Consider the following 20,000-nt stretch of genomic DNA (forward strand, 5'->3'; position numbering starts at 1 on the left):
TGAAAATAAAGAAAACACATTGAATGAGGAGAAGGTGTGTCCAAATATATACATATACATATATATATATACATATATACACATACATACCACTTCATCATCATAGTGCATTATGTTGCTCCTGTTTTTGCCACATAAAATAGGACAAAGCCCATGGAAGAATGCATGCAGACACAGTATTACACACATACACACACTCACTCAAATATGGTGGTAAACAACCAGGCCAAGAAAACAGACACTCAGGCAACTTGGTTTTGGATGATGCATAAAAGAGGTACCAATACACACACACACGTAGTCCGTCATTCATATTCATATATTAAAATAACAGCAGCTCTAACAAGCTCATCAGAAGAAGCCGAAGCTTGTTAGCGCCACATGCTAATATGCAGAATAGCTTCGCTCACCCATTTCAGCATCCCACTGACACAAACACAAACAAACACAGTCATCCACCGAGGAGCGGGGGAGGTGAGGGACGGTGGGGCGGATGAAAAGAGCAACGAGGAGTGAGACAGATGGAGCTCCCGCTCTTGGTTGACTTCCTCTACATCAACGGAGACCAAGAGCCGAACAAACTTGTGAGCGGGTCTCGCTGTAACGCAGCTTCTTCCACTGCCAACCATCTGTTACCAGGGCTAACTATCCATCCAAGGTGGCCTTCCATTGTATCACAGTGCTGTCAAGACCTCACTGTACTGTAAAATGCTGAAAAATCACCATCTGCTCCCCCAGTCAAGGCATGTCCAGGCTGCCTAAAAATATTCCAGTCTGAAGATCCATTGTTGTTAAATCATCCTAACCCGTCTCAGAGGTCTGTGAGTTAAAAGTTAAAGTACCAATGATTGTCACACACACACTAGGTGTGGTGAAATTTGTCCTCTGCATTTGACCCATCCCCTTGTTCAGCCCCTAGGAAGTGAGGGGAGCAGTGAGCAGCAGCGGTGCCCGCGCCCGGGAATCATTTTGGTGAATTAACCCCCAATTCCAACCCTTGATGCTGAGTGCCAAGCAGGGTCCCATTTGTATAGTCTTTGGGGTTTGAACTCACGACCTACCGATCTCAGGGCGGACACTCTAACCACAAGGCCACTGAGCAGGCTAAACAACTGTTGGCGTTAACCCACTTTTTGTGTCTTTTTACGCATTGAAACCAGAAAGGAGGCGCATTTTCGGAAGTCCGCGCGTCCCAGGGACGCAGATTTTTTTTTTTTACCAACTGAAAACAATAACACGCGGGAGTTGGTAAAGAAAAGGTCTGAAATATCCGCGCAAACCAACAGTTGCGCAGAAATGGCTGTGAGAAAGGAGCTCTGTCCTACGTATGCTTGTCAACATGTATAGACTGTCAAAAATTAAAAATACTGGACATATCGTCTTTCAGCAATATCAATGTATATCTTCATAACTGCTGAATGACTTAAAAGGGAACATTATCACCAGACCTATGTAAGCGTCAATATATACCTTGATGTTGCAGAAAAAAGACCATATATTTTTTATAACCGATTTCCGAAATTTAAATGGGTGAATTTTGGCGAATTAAACGCCTTTCTATTATTCGCTCTCGGAGCGATGACGTCACAACGTGGCGTCACATCGGGAAGCAATCCGCCATTTTCTCAAACACCGAGTCAAATCAGCTCTGTTATTTTCCGTTTTTTCGACTGTTTTCCGTATCTTGGAGACATCGAGCCTCGTCGGTGTGTTGTCGGAAGGTGTAACAACACGAACAGGGACGGATTCAATTTGCACCAGTGGCCCAAAGATGCGAAAGTGGCAAAAAATTGGACGTTTGTTCCGCACACTTTACCGACGAAAGCTATGCTACGACAGAGATGGCAAGAATGTGTGGATATCCTGCGACACTCAAAGCAGATGCATTTCCAACGATAAAGTCAAAGAAATCTGCCGCCAGACCCCAATTGAATCTGCCGGAGTGTGTGAGCAATTCAGGGACAAAGGACCTCGGTAGCACGGCAAGCAATGGCGGCAGCTTGTTCCCGCAGACGAGCGAGCTAAATCCCCTATCGACCCTAGCTTCCCTGGCCTGCTGACATCAACTCCAAAACTGGACAGATCAGCTTTCAGGAAAAGAGAGCGGATGAGGGTATGTCTCCAGAATATATTAATTGATGAAAATTGGGCTGTTTGCACTCTCAAAGTGCATGTTGTTGCCAAATGTATTTCATATGCTGTAAACCTAGTTCATAGTTGTTAGTTTCCTTTAATGCCAAACAAACACATACCAATCATTGGTTAGAAGGCGATCGCCGAATTCGTCCTCGCTTTCTCCCGTGTCGCTGGCTGTCATGTCGTTTTCGTCGGTTTCGCTTGCATACGGTTCAAACCGATATGGCTCAATAGCTTCAGTTTCTTCTTCAATTTCGTTTTCGCTACCTGCCTCCACACTACAACCATCCGTTTCAATACATTCGTAATCTGTTGAATCGCTTAAGCCGCTGAAATCTGAGTCTGAATTCGAGCTAATGTCGCTATAGCTTGCTGTTCTTTAAGCCATGTTTGTTTGTGTTGGCTTCACTATGTGACGTCACAGGAAAATGGACGGGTGTTTATAACGATGGTTAAAATCAGGCACTTTGAAGCTTTTTTTAGGGATATTGCGTGATGGGTAAAATTTTGAAAAAAACTTCGAAAAATATAATAAGCCACTGGGAACTGATTTTTAATGGTTTTAACAATTCTGAAATTGTGATAATGTTCCCCTTTAAGGAATGAATAAAATGAATTTGAATGATGTGTTTTTGGGGTAGTACACTCAAAATCCTCATTTATATAAGGCGGTCTGCGCCATCTTTACACAAAGTCTTAGCAGTTCACACGCAATACTAAGACTGCACAATTTTGAGAATTTAAAAAAAATATTTTTCTCTCCAAAATTGCGATTGCAATTTTTATATTTTATACATATAAATGCATACATCTGAGAAAAGAACGTATAAAGGAAGACACGTTACTTTTAGACTGTCAATCAACATGTTCTTGTCTCAAGGTGCCACACATTAGAACGATATGCAATCATTTACTCAGTGTTTTTCTCTACATCATGCTCTTAAACTGAAGAAATAATCAATTCAAGCTATACAGTGATTATAATCTAATGTAATTGTAATATCAAATCAAATCAAATCAACTTTATAATATATGATAATAATGCAAGTAACCACTAAAAGGATAGCAACCTTTATTTCTCATTATTGTAGAATTGTGTAATGTAATTGGAAGATAGATAACTTTGTTATTCTAAATAAATAAACACACAAAAAAATAAAATGTACTCTCATCCCTGTATTAGGGTTGTACGGTGTACCGGTACTGGTATAGTATCGCGGTACTAATGAATCAAAAACGGTACTATACTCTGTTTGAAAAGTACCGGTTTGTCTTTTTTTTTTTTTTTTAACTGGCATGGCGGCCCGTCGTCATCACGTCGTGACATTGCTGGTTTTACAAGCAGAGGAGCACGTTTGGCAGCGCACAATCACAGAACACTTACAAGCAGACAGTGTGTAGACAGAAAAAGGGAGAACGGACGCATTTTGGCTTAAAAACTAAAGATAAAGGTGCGTAAATACATCTGTTATTGCTAACTACTTGTGTAGTAGGACTATGTGCAATAATACCAGCACTTTAACTCACTAAGGCCAAATGCGATGTGTATTTTCTTCCTTTAGCACAATTATTATATGCAACAATGTAGCACTTCTTTAACTACTATGGTCACTTTGTTCCTAATCGGCCCTGATCTTAGGTCATCAACCTGCCACGGACTGCAGATAGCACCTAGCTTTTGGCTACAATTTCCATTTTATATGTTTATTATTGTGCATTGAACCATGTAACAAAAACGTAACAAATAAAGCAAATGGCGACTTCCTATCAGGAGTTTTATAATACATCTACGAACAAGCTTATTGGCGTGCCTGTTGAGAATGGCGAAAGTTAAGTAGGAGAAAATGCGGTCGATTATAAATAATTTAATGTCTTTGTGCGGCCCGGTAGCAAATGCATAGGGCTGGGTGATATATCGGATATACTCGATATATCGTGGGATTGTCTCTGTGCGATGTAGAAATTGACTATTTCGTGAGTATTCGAGTATACGTTCTCACACAGTTGCTTTTAGCTGCGGGCATTACACTACATGCGTTTCTCACTCTTTCTTGTCTCTCCTTCGCACAGAGACATAAAACAAGCGCACCTTGTTACATACGTCACATACTGTCGCGCGTGCAACGTCATACGCCCTCCCCGAGCAGAGAGGTAGCGGCATGGTAACGTTAGCTGTGGCAGGTGGTGCAAGCGGAGCGGTGCGAATGGTAACACAAGAGAGAGAAGGTGCGAATCTGGTAACAAATGGAGGAATAATTAATTCCCAAGAAAAATAGCACGGGGTCCATCATCTGGCGGTGGTATGGCTTCAAGCGGGAAGATGTTGAACAGACAACCGTAATATGTCAAGTATGCGGCAAAAGCGTTGCTACAAAAAGTAGCGGCACTACTAATTTGTAGCATCATTTGAAAAGTCACCTGCTAGAGAATAAGGAGTGCTTGAAACTCCGCATGTCAACATCTCCGGCCGGTGCCACACCCACAAAGTGCCGAAGCAACCAGCACTGACCCAATTGAGCCTGGCGTCTTCCATTTCCAGATCAACACCGTATGAAAAAAATAGTCAACAACAGAAGGAGATAACGTCCGCAGGAACCTACCACATAGCGAGGACATACACTATTTGATTTCTTATCGTGCAGCTCATTTTTATTTGACAGTTTTTTAAATATCTTGTGTGACATCATGCACAAAAGTGCACTTTATTTGTTTTAAACTATTGTAGTGGCATTCTGTACAAAAAGTGCACTTTAATTTAGTGTCGTTTTGATATGTTGTGACATCATGCACAAAAGTGCACTAATAGCTTGTTTTAAAATGTCTCTGACAATCTTGCACTTTCTGTTTTGAAATGACATGAATATTTGTGCCACTGCTTAATAACTGTTTCATAAATACAGTTTTGCTAAATTGACTTAGTTGTGATTTCCCTCTCTGCATGAAAGTTTAAAATGAGCATATATTAATGCAGTATGAACAAGAATGTTTTAATGTAGACACATAGAATCTTCATACTGCTGTGATTATATGCATCAAGTGTTCATTCAAGGCTAAGGCAAAATATCGAGATATACCGTATTTTTCGGAGTATAAGTCGCACCGGAGTATAAGTCGCACCTGACGAAAATGCATATTAAAAAAGGAAAAAAACATATATAAGTCGCACTAGAGCCCGGCCAAACTATGAAAAAAACTGCGACTTATAGTCCGAAAAATACGGTATATTGTGTATCGTGACATGGCCTAAAAATATGGAGATATTAATAAAAGGTTGTTTGCACACACTTAGTAAATAAGGCCCAAAATGTACAAAAAACAGGGCAAAATTTGGGGGGAAATGTTCATCAAAAAGCAAAAACTACATAGTACTGTATATGAAAACATAAAAGTGAGGCGTAACAAGCTAAACAAAAGTTAATATCAGTTATGAAAACATCCAGCCATCATCAAACAAAGCAGGTGCATTAATCTGCTACTAATATTTTTGATGACTCAGATTGAAGTATTTACACCACCCACACGCACTCCTACCTAAATGTGACAACGCTCATCTTGGTGGGTTGCTCTGCACCTCCCCTCAGCACATGGTTGATTCCCTGTGAAAATAAAATAACAAAGTCAGTCAATTCTGGCAAGTGCAAAATAACAAGAGCGCCGACTTCTCCCAGGAAGCAGTATATACAAAGCGGCCGGCGGGCAATTGCTGCGTAAATCACCTTTGCAAAGGGGGGAACCGCCGGACGCCGAGCTCTCCCAGGCGCCGCTGTCCTAAGATCGCTACCTTTGTTTACTTCTTTCTAGCTGTCCCACCCCCACTGCCCCATGTCAGGGGAGGATCTATTTTTAAAGTCTGCAAAATCATCAACCCTCCGGCGAGTGGACGTGGAGCGTAAATAGATAAAGTAACGGCAGCATCAATCTGTTGCGAGACCCTCAAAAATGCCCTGAATCGTTAACGACAAGAAGGGTGCAATTAGGTCCTTCTGCCTTGTCACTTCCATTGTGTCACCAGCACTAATGGCTAAAAAAGCAACCGCCCACCAGCCTCCCCCTGAGAAAACGCACAACTCCCCGGAGGACTATCCGTCACACGTACAGTACATTTAAGTTTTATTACTCATATTAAAACATATATTATCACCCTATGGAAACAAAGGAAAAACCAAAATAGTGCATTTTATCATTTGTTTTGCATGTGTCGTCTGCACAAAGTGACCCACTTATGCGGGCGGTGCGAGATTATCTCACAATAGAATGTACATTAGGGGTCGGGGGGGGGGGGTTTGAGCCCCAGGCGCCATTGTTGCAGAGCATCTCCGCGCGACATTATGCAAGACGCGCTGCTGTGAGCCACCTACAACACAGCCTCCAGGAAAACGGTGCTGGCAGGTGAACACAAAAACATGCTCGGGATGGTTTCATGTGCAGTCGGTGTCGCACACAGACACTACGGCAACAAACACGCAGCACTCGTTAACGCTGTAACATTAAGGGATCAAGCCGGTGAATTTAATCCTCTGATTGAGAGCATTTCTGCCTGTTTGGACATAAAAACAACATCTTTCTGACGCTCAGTCTGCATCTCACTATCCCGACAGTATCAGCAGACAGGAGTCACAAGTATTCATTGTCCTGCTTTCAAAACATACTCATTCATAGCTACAGCATAGCCCTTAAATTATTGTGATATATTCTTTTAAAGGGGAACATTATCACCAGACCTATGTAAGCGTTAATATATACCTTGATGTTGCAGAAAAAAGACCATATATTTTTTTAACCGATTTCCGAACTCTAAATGGGTGAATTTTGGTGAATTAAACGCCTTTCTATTATTCGCTCTCGGAGCGATGACGTCACAACGTGGCGTCACATCGGGAAGCAATCCGCCATTTTCTCAAACACCGAGTCAAATCAGCTCTGTTATTTTCCGTTTTTTCGACTGTTTTCCGTACCTTGGAGACATCATGCCTCGTCGGTGTGTTGTCGAAGGGTGTAACAACACGAACAGGGACGGATTCAAGTTGCACCAGTGGCCCAAAGATGCGAAAGTGGCAAGAAATTGGACGTTTGTTCCGCACACTTTACCGACGAAAGCTATGCTACGACAGAGATGGCAACAATGTGTGGATATCCTGCGACACTCAAAGCAGATGCATTTCCAACAATAAAGTCAAAGAAATCTGCCGCCAGACCCCCATTGAATCTGCCGCAGTGTGTGAGCAATTCAGGGACAAAGGACCTCGGTAGCACGGCAAGCAATAGCGGCAGTTTGTTCCCGCAGACGAGCGAGCTAAACCCCCTATCGACCCTAGCTTCCCTGGCCTGCAGACATCAACTCCAAAAATGGACAGATCAGCTTTCAGGAAAAGAGCGCGGATGAGGGTATGTCTACAGAATATATTAGTTGATGAAAATTTGGCTGTCTGCACTCTCAAAGTGCATGTTGTTGCCAAATGTATTTCATATGCTATAAACCTAGTTCATAGTTGTTAGTTTCCTTTAATGCCAAACAAACACATACCAATCGTTGGTTAGAAGGCGATCGCCGAATTCGTCCTCGCTTTCTCCCGTGTCGCTGGCTGTCGTGTCGTTTTCGTGGGTTTCGCTTGCATACGGTTCAAACCGATATGGCTCAATAGCTTCAGTTTCTTCTTCAATTTCGTTTTCGCTACCTGCCTCCACACTACAACCATCCGTTTCAATACATTCGTAATCTGTTGAATCGCTTAAGCCGCTGAAATCCGAGTCTGAGTCCGAGCTAATGTCGCTATAGCTTGCTGTTCTTTCGGCCATGTTTGTTTGTGTTGGCTTCACTATGTGACGTCACAGGAAAATGGACGGGTGTATATAACGATGGTTAAAATCAGGCACTTTGAAGCTTTTTTTAGGGATAATGCGTGATGGGTAAAATTTTGAAAAAAACTTCGAAAAATATAATAAGCCACTGGGAACTGATTTTTAATGGTTTTAACAATTCTGAAATTGTGATAATGTTCCCCTTTAAGGGGTGTTTACGCTGCCGATCATCCATGATCACATGCATTAAAAACTGTACATTGTATTCTGTTTTTACTGACGATTTACACGACGTGCCAACTTCACTGGTTTTGGGTTTTGTACAAGCATCGGGATTCTTTGTCTTTTATGGGATTGTATGACCCTAAGGTCATGTCTACACAAAGTCGTTTAACCCCTTAAACCAGTGTTTTTCAACCACTGTGCTGTCCAGAGTTCGGCAGAGTAACCGTGTAATACTCTTCCATATCAGTAGGTGGCAGCAGGTAGCTAATTGCTTTGTAGATGTCGGAAACACCGGGAGGCAGCATGCAGGTAAAAAGGTGTCTAATGCTTAAACCAAAAATAAACAAAAGGTGAGTGCCCCTAAGAAAAGGCATTGAAGCTTAGGGAAAGCTATGCAGAATGAAACTAAAACTGAACTGGCTACAAAGTAAACAAAAACATAATGCTGGACGACAGCAAAGACTTACTGTGGAGCAAAGACGGCGTCCACAAAGTACATCCGAACATGACATGACAATCAACAATGTCCCCACAAAGAAGGATAAAAACAACTAAAATCTTCTTGATTGCTAAAACAAAGTAGATGCGGGAAACATCGCTCAAAGGAAGACATGAAACTGCTATACGAAAATACCAAAAAAGAGAAAAAGCCATTAAAATAGGAGCGCAAAACAAGAGCTAAAACACTATACACAGGAAAACAGCAAAAAACTCCAGATAAGTCAGGGTGTGACATGACAGGTGGTGACAGTACACCTACTTTGAGACAAGAGCTATATTGATGCATGCTTGGTTATGCTTTAAAGTCATACCCAATAATTGTGACAACGACTTTTTACTGTCAACTGAGTTTCGTTTTTTAATGATGTCTGCTGGTGGTGTGCCTTGGCTCAAAAAAGGTTGAAAAAGACTGCCTTAAACGAATAATTATTTAGCCTAAGCCCCGTTTCAGCCACACTAAACCATCGTTTAAGGTCCCCGTCCTTGGACAAATTTTTACACGGGTAAGTCAGTCATGTAATTCTTGAATCTCCTGCACTTAGCATTCATTGTATGGACTCATTGAACGTTTACTAAGTGAGTTCGGAGAGGAAGTGATGCCAGAAAGACCACGCCCCACACAGGAAGTGACGTCAGAAAGAACGTGCCACAGCCAGCTTCATAATAAAGTGGTTTCGTAGCTCGGAGCTAACCACTGGAAATATGAAGGGAAGTCATCCAGACATGCCCGTGTTTCTCCTTCCTCTACATGTTCAGACGCTTGTAGAAATCACACATGAATACCTTAAGAGAAAGCGATTGCAGCTATTTGGGATACAACACTTCTCAGACGGCAAGAGAACTTTCAAACACCGGGTCAACGAGAATCCGAGCTCCCGTGGATGTGATAAAAAAGTAGCGTGTGCTTTGTATTACCTGGCCGTAAAGGAAAACGGCGAATGCATTTGGACTGGCAAAGCAGACTGTATCAGTTATTGTCTGCCATGTATGTCGCGGACTCAACGTCTAGGTTCAGAGTATATAAAGTCACCAAAAAGGAATGGACAATGACGGTGAAGGCAAAAGAGTGAGGAGTGTCCTGACCACATATCTAGATTCCTAGATTGATTGATGTAAAATGTTATTCATCACATTGTTTACGTGTCTAATACAGATTTGATTAATTTATGATGGCTCAGGTGTGATTTACTACAATAGGGCCCCAGAGCACACTGGATTAATTGAAATACCACAACACTGGATATTGTTCAGATAAGTTCAATTTAAGAACTTGCACACAAAGCAACACTGGAGGTGACTATGACGTGTGCATTTTCCACGCATGCGTATTAGGTTGCGTTGCGCCGGCGGACGGAGGGGGGAGGGGGGTCTTAAACGGTGGCATTGTTGTGTGTGGACAAGGATAAGTTTAGGTGTAATTTACCCTGGATAACCTAAGTGTAAACAGAGCCTAAATAAAGTCAGAAGGGCAACAGGGATGGCACAGAGGGAACAGTATGGTAACAACCATAAAAACAGATATAGAAATTAATACACGCAGGAAAGTGTCAGGTTGCTCAACTACATGTATAATACTGCTCAGACCCGAATATAAGACGGTAGAGTAGAACCCCGTCATTCGTGGGAGTTACGTTCCGAGACCCCCTAAGAAGGCAGAAAAAACATAAATAATGGACGCACCAATACAATGTCCGAACATGTATATTTATAATAGTCTTAAGACTCTAAACCATCAGTGTCGAATTCATCTTAGCTCAGGAGCTCATTGTTTTTTTTTTCTTCAATACTGCAATTTATTTTTGTTCAAGTTCTTCTCTTCATGTATATTTCTGCAGACTCAAGCCATAAATCAATCTCTATTATACGAAACAATATCAGATTTATTATACGTATATTCTTTCTTGTTTGCCGATCGCCTCAGCGCGGCGGTTCAATTTAGCTCAAATCTGCTTGTGTTGGACAGGAAGTCATGCGCACACACAAAATAAGTTATCCGCTTTACTTTCAAAACAAAATACTCCCGTTTTCAACGCGGATTGTATTCTACAGTTTGAAAGAGCATAATGGGTGGGGACGGACATGGAGTGAACTTGTCAAAGGTTTTCAGACGTGGTTTCACCTAGTTGACACAAATGGATAAGAACTTGCAAATTCTGCAGGTTCAAAATTAAAAAAATCTTACGCAGGCACATCCCGGGCAGCTATACGGGGATATGGGGGACTACCGTATTTTTCGGACTATAAGTCGCAGTTTTTTTTCATAGTTTGGCGGGGGTTGCGACTTATACTCAGGAGCGACTGTAGGTTTGAGCCATTCCACCGAATTGGTGAAATTTGTATCCCCAAGAAATATATATTGTCTTCTACATTGTTTTGATTGCAAAACTAATAAATACAATGTAAAATGTTCACTTAAACCGGGGGGTGAGCAACTCTTTAGCGCCACCCTCTAAGCTCCCTGGAGTATTAAAAAAAAAAGATTGAAAATGGAAAAGGATACAAACAAACGCGACCGTTTGTTTACATGTAAAATCTTACACTCCTTCTTTGTCTCATTTTGTCCACCAAACGTTTTATGCTGTGCGTGAATGCAAAAAGGTGCGCTTTGTTGATGTTATTGACTTGTTGGAGTGCTAATCAGGCATATTTGGTCAGGGCATGACTGCAAGCTAACTCAATGTCAACATGGCGTGGCGAAGTTGGTAGAGTGGCCGTGCCAGCAATCGGAGTGTTGCTGGTTACTGGGGGTCAAACCCCACCTTCTACCATCCTAGTCACGTCCGTTGTGTCCTTGGGCAAGACACTTCACCCCTTGCTCCTGATGGCAGCTCCCGCCATCAGTGTGTGAATGTGTGTGTGAATGGGTGAATGTGGTAATACTGTCAAAGCGCTTTGAATACCTTGAAGGTAGAAAAGCGCTATACAAGTATAACCCATTTATCATTTACCATTTATGCTATTTAGGCTAGCTGTATGTACACATTGCATCATTATGCCTCATGTGTAAGTATATTTGAGCTCATTTAATATCCTTTACTTACTCGTATTTTTCGGAATATAAGTCGCAGTTTTTTTCATAGTTTGGCCGGGGTGCGACTTATACTAAGGAGCAACTTATGTGTAAAATTATTAACAAATTACCGTAAAATATCAAATATTATTATTTAGCTCATTCACGTAAGAGATAAGACGTATAAGATTTCATGGGATTTAGCGATTAGGAGTGACAGATTGTTTGGTAAACGTATAGCATGTTCTATATGTTATAGTTATTTGAATGACTCTTACCATAATATGTTACGTTAACATACCAGGCACGTTCTCAGTTGGTTATTTATGTGTCATATAACGTACACTTATTCAGCCTGTTGTTCACTGTTCTTTATTTATTTTAAATTGCCTTTCAAATGTCTATTCTTGGTGTTGGGTTTTATCAAATAAATTTTCCCCCAAAAATGCGACAGTGCGACTTATATATGTTTTTTTCCTTCTTTATTATGCATTTTCGGCCGGTGCGACTTATACTCCGGAGCGACTTATACTCCGAAAAATACGGTATGTTAAATACCAGCTGATACGAGGGGACCTTTGGCAGCAATTCCAGCTTCAAGTCTTTTTGAATACGATGCCACAAGCTTGGCACACCTATCTTTGGGCAGTTTGGCCAAATTCCTCTTTGCAGCACCTCTCAGGCTCCATTAGGTTTGATAGGAAGCATTGGTTTCAGTTGGCAGTTCCTGCCACTGAAAAACAACCCCGCAGCATGATGCTGCCAGCACCATGCTTCACTGTAGGGATGGTATTGGCTTGGTGATGAGCGGTACCTGGTTTCCTCCAAACATGACGCCTGGCATTCACACCAAAGAGTTCAATTGTTGTCTCATCTGACCAAATAATTTTGTTTCTCATGGTCGGTCTGAGAGTCTTTCAGGTGCATTTTGGCAAACCTTTTACTGAGAAATGGCTTCTGTCTGGACATTCTACCATACAGGCCTGATTGGTGGATTGCTGCAGAGGTGGTTGTCCTTCTGGAAGGTTCTCCTCTCTCCACAGAGGAATGCTGTGGCTCTGACAGAGTGACTATGGGGTTCTTGTTCACCTCCCTGACTAGACTAAGATGAATGCAGCAATGTACAGAGACATCCTGGATGAAAACCAACACCTCTCATCCAACATGATGGAGCTCGAGAGGTGCTGCAAAGAGGAACAGGCAAAACTGTCCAAAGATATGTGTGCCAAGCTTGTAATGTGTGTAGAATTTTGAGGACCAAATTAATGTATTCCATTTTGAAATAAGGCTGTAACATAAGAAAATGTTGATAAGTGAAACGCTGTGATAACTTTCCAGATGCTCTGTAAAGTATTAGCCTGAATGGATTTTGTGATCTGCATTGAAATCACATACTTTTTCACATAAATTAGTCCTTAATGATGATGGGTTGCTTCCCGCTGTTAATGACTCACCTGTGCTTCTCTTTAATAAGGACATTATTTTATCTTTGTGGAAAATATTGCACACAATGTGTTGTCAAGAATATGAGATGTGATGCAAGTGTAAGCCACTGAGACACTATTCATTTTTTTAAATGTTTTATTTTTTTATTTTTATAAATGGCTGTGATAATGTAAATGAGGGATTTCTAATCCCTGCTATGTTGGAATTGTTATTAATATTGATACTGTTGTTGATAATATTAATTTTTGTTTGACTGCTTTTGGATTGTTTTGTGTGTTTATTGCTATTCTGAATGTTGCTGGGCCGGGTTTGGTTTCGGAATTTGAATTGCATTATTATAGTATTGTGGTGTATTGTTTTGTTGGATTTATTAATAAAAAATAAAAAGTAAAAAATTAATTAATTAAAAAAACAATAAGGATGTGGAGGGGGGTGTGGCCTGCGGGCCTGCAGCGAAGCGGGGTGTGCCAGGACCGGCCTCGAAGTCAGCGACAGGTGCGTGGATGGCCCACCTGGGCCTTGTTATCTAATCACCTGTCGCTCTGTATAAGCAGCAACCGGGAGGAGAGACGTTGTGGGAGCTGGAGCAAGAGCAAGGTACAAACAGCAAACTGCTGCAAAGCAACCTGAGAACATATTGCAAAATAAAACTGTATTGTGAACCTGAAACCGGGCTCTCATGTCGGTGCTTGGTGGTCCGAAGAACCCACTGGGGAGCAACCTCCACAAAGGACATTGTATGTTTTTATTTCATATTATTTGGTTTAATTTTCAAGTGTGGTTTGAAGCAGGATGAGCACGTAGGCAATCTGTTCAGCCTGTACTGGCAACCTGCTTTGAATACTTAACAGTTGGTCCTGGTATTGTGTTGCACATTGCAATCAGGGTTTAGAGACAGTGTGTGTGTGTGTGTGTTTCACATCAGCGTGCAGATTTACAAAATGAGGTGTAAGTGTGTGTGTCAGCAGGATGAGTAATGAGGTGTGTGTCTTTTGTGTACAGTAGTCGTCTGTTGCATGTCAGGCATCTGAGAAATTGGGTGTAGGAGGAAGTGCAGTTGTGCACCGGGACCCCATCGTCATATCCATCACATCAACGCGCTGCCATGTTGTGTTCTCCAAAAGTCACACCCTCCAGAAACAAGCATGCACACACACGCGAACGAGACACACACGAGAGGAAAATAGCTAGTTAGCGAAGGTGTCACTTTTTTTTACATTCACGCCAGACAGAGTGTAACATATCCAAGTCTGCCTCCCTGGTGTGTTAACATACATTGCATCATCACATCTGGAGGTGTTGAAAATGCTGGAGGGGAGGCAAAAAGAAGATGGGGAGGCTGCTAGTGAAGGTAAGGAGGAGGGTGGGGCTGAGAGGGGGGTTGTCACGGGAGAATTCATTAGCTACTGTAATCAAACACACCATCATTAGCTTCCAGCCTGGCACGGAGTTTGAGGCAATGAATAACGAGTGAAAGAAGAAAAGGTGGCAAAAGTAAAAGTGGAGTAGATCAGGCTCACCCTCCAACTAGACAAGTAAATCAATTAAAGGGACAGGGTGCAGATTTATCATGAGATCCGCCTTAATTACACCTTATCTGGAGTCCAATACTGTATGTGTGTGTGCCCAGGGTTGGTGGGGGTATTGACTGTACTTTAAAGGCCTACTGAAACCCACTACTACCGACCACGCAGTCTGATAGTTTATATATCAATGATGAAATCTTAACATTGCAACACATGCCAATACGGCCGGGTTAGCTTACTAAAGTGCAATTTTAAATTTTGCGCGAAATATCCTGCTGAAAACGTCTCGGTATGATGACGTCAGCGCGTGACGTCACGGATTGTGGAGGACATTTTGGGACAGCATGGTGGCCAGCTATTAAGTCGTCTGTTTTCATCGCAAAATTCCACAGTATTCTGGACATCTGTGTTGGTGAATCTTTTGCAATTTGTTCAATGAACAATGGAGACAGCAAAGAAGAAAGCTGTAGGTGGGAAGCGGTGTATTGCGGCCGACTGCAGCAACACAAACACAGCCGGTGTTTCATTGTTTACATTCCCGAAAGATGACAGTCAAGCTTTACCATTGGCCTGTGGAGAACTGGGACAACAGAGACTCTTACCAGGAGGACTTTGAGTTGGATGCGCAGACGTGGTACCGTGAGTACGCATGCAGCTGCGGCTTCCAAACATTTGATCGCTTGCCCATACGTGCGTGTCGCTATGTGCATGTCACGTACGTAACTTTGGGGACTTTGGGGAAATATATGTGCTGTATGAACTTTGGGGAGGTGAACGGTACTTTGGGCTGTGGGATTGAGTGTGTTGTGCAGGTGTTTGAGTTGTATTGGCGGGTTATATGGACGGGAGGGGGGAGGTGTTTGTTATGCAGGATTAATTTGTGGCATATTAAATATAAGCCTGGTTGTGTTGTGGCTAATAGAGTATATATATGTCTTGTGTTTATTTACTGTTTTAGTCATTCCCAGCTGAATATCAGGTCCCACCCGCCTCTCACAGCATCTTCCCTATCTGAATCGCTCCCACTGCCCTCTAGTCCTTCACTCTCACTTTCCTCATCCACGAATCTTTCATCCTCGCTCAAATTAATGGGGAAATCGTCGCTTTTTGGTCCGAATTGCTCTCTTTGCTGGTGGCCATGATTGTAAACAATGTGCAGATGTGAGGAGCTCCACAACCTGTGACGTCACGCGCATATCGTCTGCTACTTCCGGTACAGGCAAGGCTTTTTTATCAGCGACCAAAAGTTGTGAACTTTATCGTCGATGTTCTCTACTAAATCCTTTCAGCAAAAAAATCCTTTCAGCAAAAATATAGCAATATCGCGAAATGATCAAGTGCTGCCCACTGCTCCCCTCACCTCCCAGGGGGTGAACAAGGGGATGGGTCAAATGCAGAGGACAAATTTCACCACACCTCGTGTGTGTGTGACAATCATTGGTACTTTAACTTTAACAGAGCGGCCAGCCTGAAATGCGGGTGTCAGGAGATTTTTACAACAAAGTTCTAAAGCTTAGTGATACATCAGATGGTGGGTTTATTTTTACCCTTCGTATTCATATTTCGCTGTGTTTGTTGAGTTTCGCTTGATTGTAAAATATGTCGATCGAGAGGGGTTGTGACGTTCATATGTAGTCAATATTCAGGGTTTTATCGTTCATAGTTAATATTGTAAATCACACATTCTTTATTTTCATGTACATTCTGGGTGTTTCTTATTTAGTAAAAAAATTTAAAATTCCATTCCGTTTTTTAAGGCGGTCTGTGAATACGTCTTTAGCATTCGATCAGACATTATTGTGAGGTTTTATACTAGCGTTTCTAAAAAATAGATATACCGGCCACCTGACACATTTTTTTCTCTAAATTTACCCCCCCGAGTCAAAATAATTGCCCAGGCCTGACTACAGAAGTCCTTCAAGCTCCAAGACGACAGTGTACAATTCAACCAGGCCTCTTCACTAGATATACAGGTAAAAGCCAGTAAATTAGAATATTTTGAAAAACTTGATTTATTTCAGTAATTGCATTCAAAAGGTGTAACTTGTACATTATATTTATTCATTGCACACAGACTGATGCATTCAAATGTTTATTTCATTTAATTTTGATGATTTGAAGTGGCAACAAATGAAAATCCCAAATTCCGTGTGTCACAAAATTAGAATATTACTTAAGGCTAATACAAAAAAGGGATTTTTAGAAATGTTGGCCAACTGAAAAGTATGAAAATGAAAAATATGAGCATGTACAATACTCAATACTTGGTTGGAGCTCCTTTTGCCTCAATTACTGCGTTAATGCGGCGTGGCATGGAGTCGATGAGTTTCTGGCACTGCTCAGGTGTTATGAGAGCCCAGGTTGCTCTGATAGTGGCCTTCAACTCTTCTGCGTTTTTGGGTCTGGCATTCTGCATCTTCCTTTTCACAATACCCCACAGATGTTCTATGGGGCTAAGGTCAGGGGAGTTGGCGGGCCAATTTAGAACAGAAATACCATGGTCCGTAAACCAGGCACGGGTAGATATTGCGCTGTGTGCAGGCGCCAAGTCCTGTTGGAACTTGAAATCTCCATCTCCATAGAGCAGGTCAGCAGCAGGAAGCATGAAGTGCTCTAAAACTTGCTGGTAGACGGCTGCGTTGACCCTGGATCTCAGGAAACAGCGTGGACCGACACCAGCAGATGACATGGCACCCCAAACCATCACTGATGGTGGAAACTTTACACTAGACTTCAGGCAACGTGGATCCTGTGCCTCTCCTGTCTTCCTCCAGACTCTGGGACCTCGATTTCCAAAGGAAATGCAAAATTTGCTTTCGTCAGAAAACATGACTTTGGACCACTCAGCCGCAGTCCAGCTGGTGTCGGTCCACTCTGTTTCCTGAGATCCAGGGTCAACGCAGCTGTCTACCAGCAAGTTTTAGAGCACTTCATGCTTCCTGCTGCTGACCTGCTCTATGGAGATGGAGATTTCAAGTTCCAACAGGACTTGGCGCCTGCACACAGCGCAAAATCTACCCGTGCCTGGTTTACGGACCATGGTATTTCTGTTCTAAATTGGCCCGCCAACTCCCCTGACCTTAGCCCCATAGAAATTCTGTGGGGTATTGTGAAAAGGAAGATGCAGAATGCCAGACCCAAAAACGCAGAAGAGTTGAAGGCCACTATCAGAGCAACCTGGGCTCTCATAACACCTGAGCAGTGCCAGAAACTCATCGACTCCATGCCACGCCGCATTAACGCAGTAATTGAGGCAAAAGGAGCTCCAACCAAGTATTGAGTATTGTACATGCTCATATTTTTCATTTTCATACTTTTCAGTTGGCCAACATTTCTAAAAATCCCTTTTTTGTATTAGCCTTAAGTAATATTCTAATTTTGTGACACACGGAATTTGGGATTTTCATTTGTTGCCACTTCAAATCATCAAAATTAAATGAAATAAACATTTGAATGCATCAGTCTGTGTGCAATGAATAAATATAATGTACAAGTTACACCTTTTGAATGCAATTACTGAAATAAATCAAGTTTTTCAAAATATTCTAATTTACTGGCTTTTACCTGTATGTATAAACACACCCCTAAACTAAGAACCTGACCACTGATCCTAGGCTTCATCTGGGGCTGCGTAGGCAGTGGGCACCTTCTAAAGCAGGGGTGTCCAAAGTTTGGCCCGCAGCTAACGTATTATTAAAAAAAAAAGAAAAAAAAGAAAAAAAAAAAGTGGAGTATATGAGGAAACAGGTGAAATGTAACAAAAAAATCAGGCTGTTTTTTAAAGCTCTCATAGCTCAAAAACAATAAGAAATCATGAAAAAAACATGAAAAAATAACGTATCGACGATTGATCAGCAAAGTCTCTGGAACAGTGGTTCTCAGTGGACCCCGACTTAAACAAGTTGAAAAACTTATTCGGGTGTTACCATTTAGTGGTCAGTTGTACGGAATATGTACTTCACTGTGCAATCTACTAATAAAAGTTTCAATCAATCAATCAATCAATCAATCAGACAAAAACTTGGCTCTCCAAGTACCACTATAATGACTAAAATTTAAATATAGTAGCATAGTAGGCTTAAGTATTCATTAAAACAAGGCACAGGTTTTAATTAACAAGTTTGTTTAATATTTCTGGCCACTGTAACATTATACACAGGTTGAACAGTAACACTGTGTTTGAATATAGGAAAATAAAACACTGTACTTTAATCAAGTGATTCTTTGGCGTACCACTAGATAGAAGCCCGCGTACCACAAGTGGTAAACATACCACAGTTTGAGAATCCCTACTCTAGAAATTTTACAAAATCAGTGATTCTCAAAGAGTGAGACAAGTACCACTACTGGTACGTGGGCTCCATCTGGTGGTACGCCAAAGAATCACTTAACAGTACAGTGCTTTATTTTCCTATATCTGAACACAGTGTCACTGTTCGAACCGTGTGTAATATTACAGTGGCCAAAAATATTAAATATACTTGTTAAATAAAACCTCTGCCTTGTTTTTAACGAATACATGGGCCTACAACACTATTGTATTTTAATGTAGGTCATTATGGTGGTACTTGTAGAGTCAAGTTTTTTCTAAGGTGGTATTTGGTAAAACAAAAGTTTGAGGACCACCAATATAAAGACTTAAGTGTGGAAAGTAAAAAAACTTTTTTTTTTTTAAAGTATGACTCATCTCTAACACTTTTTTGAGTTGGGGCCCTTTTGAATCACCAAAAATTTGATTTAAAAAAAAAAAAATTTTTTAAACAGACAAAAAATTATAATAAATTAAAATCAATGGTGTTATGAATTATTGACATATTTAGGGTTCCAATGACTTCACATCAAATTGTCCACTTTGAACATTTTGAATATATATTTTGTGTTTTTGCCATAAAAACAGGGCTTTCTTTGACCAAAAGCAAATAAAACATTAAAACAAATACTTTATACTGACAGATAGACCTGAAGTTGATCTAGAGATGTATGCATTAAATAATAATTAAAAATAATAAATAATATATGACAAATTTTTAACATTTTTTTGATTGAGACCCTTCCGGGTCCCGGGACCAAACTTGAGGGGAGTCCTAAAAAACCTTAAAAAATCTATATATTGTATTTGTTTTCAAATTGAAACATATCATGATTTTTAGTGAGCGGCCCTCAGTGGAAGAAGTTTGGACACCCCTGATCCCAAATGTCCAGTGCAGTTGTGTACTTAGTCCCTGCTGAGTCGAACAACAGAACTCCATGTTGGTACTCATTTTTTTCCCCGCTCATTCTCGAAACATGCTTGCGCACTCAAACACAAACACGCACACACACACTCACACACACACAATCACAAACAATGGCAGGCT

General features: G+C 41.4%; 1 protein-coding gene across 2 annotated transcripts in view; it reads right to left on the bottom strand.

Annotated features, from left to right (window-relative positions):
• Positions 1-20,000, bottom strand: part of pard3ba (par-3 family cell polarity regulator beta a) — a 464,804-nt gene that overhangs the window by 343,865 nt on the left and 100,939 nt on the right. Inside the window, exons 1-2 of one of the 2 annotated variants that reach the window (XM_061985094.1) lie at positions 5,853-6,004; positions 5,668-5,732 (exon numbers count right to left, since the gene is read on the bottom strand). In XM_061985094.1, the coding sequence (XP_061841078.1) occupies positions 5,668-5,687 (20 nt within the window). In that variant the 5' untranslated portion in view covers positions 5,688-5,732; positions 5,853-6,004. Of the gene's footprint in view, positions 1-5,667; positions 5,733-5,852; positions 6,005-20,000 lie in introns of those variants that run through there. The other variant, XM_061985093.1, reaches the window with a different exon arrangement.

The sequence above is a fragment of the Nerophis lumbriciformis genome, linkage group LG23, assembly GCF_033978685.3.
Source record: "Nerophis lumbriciformis linkage group LG23, RoL_Nlum_v2.1, whole genome shotgun sequence".
Lineage (NCBI taxonomy): Eukaryota > Metazoa > Chordata > Actinopteri > Syngnathiformes > Syngnathidae > Nerophis > Nerophis lumbriciformis.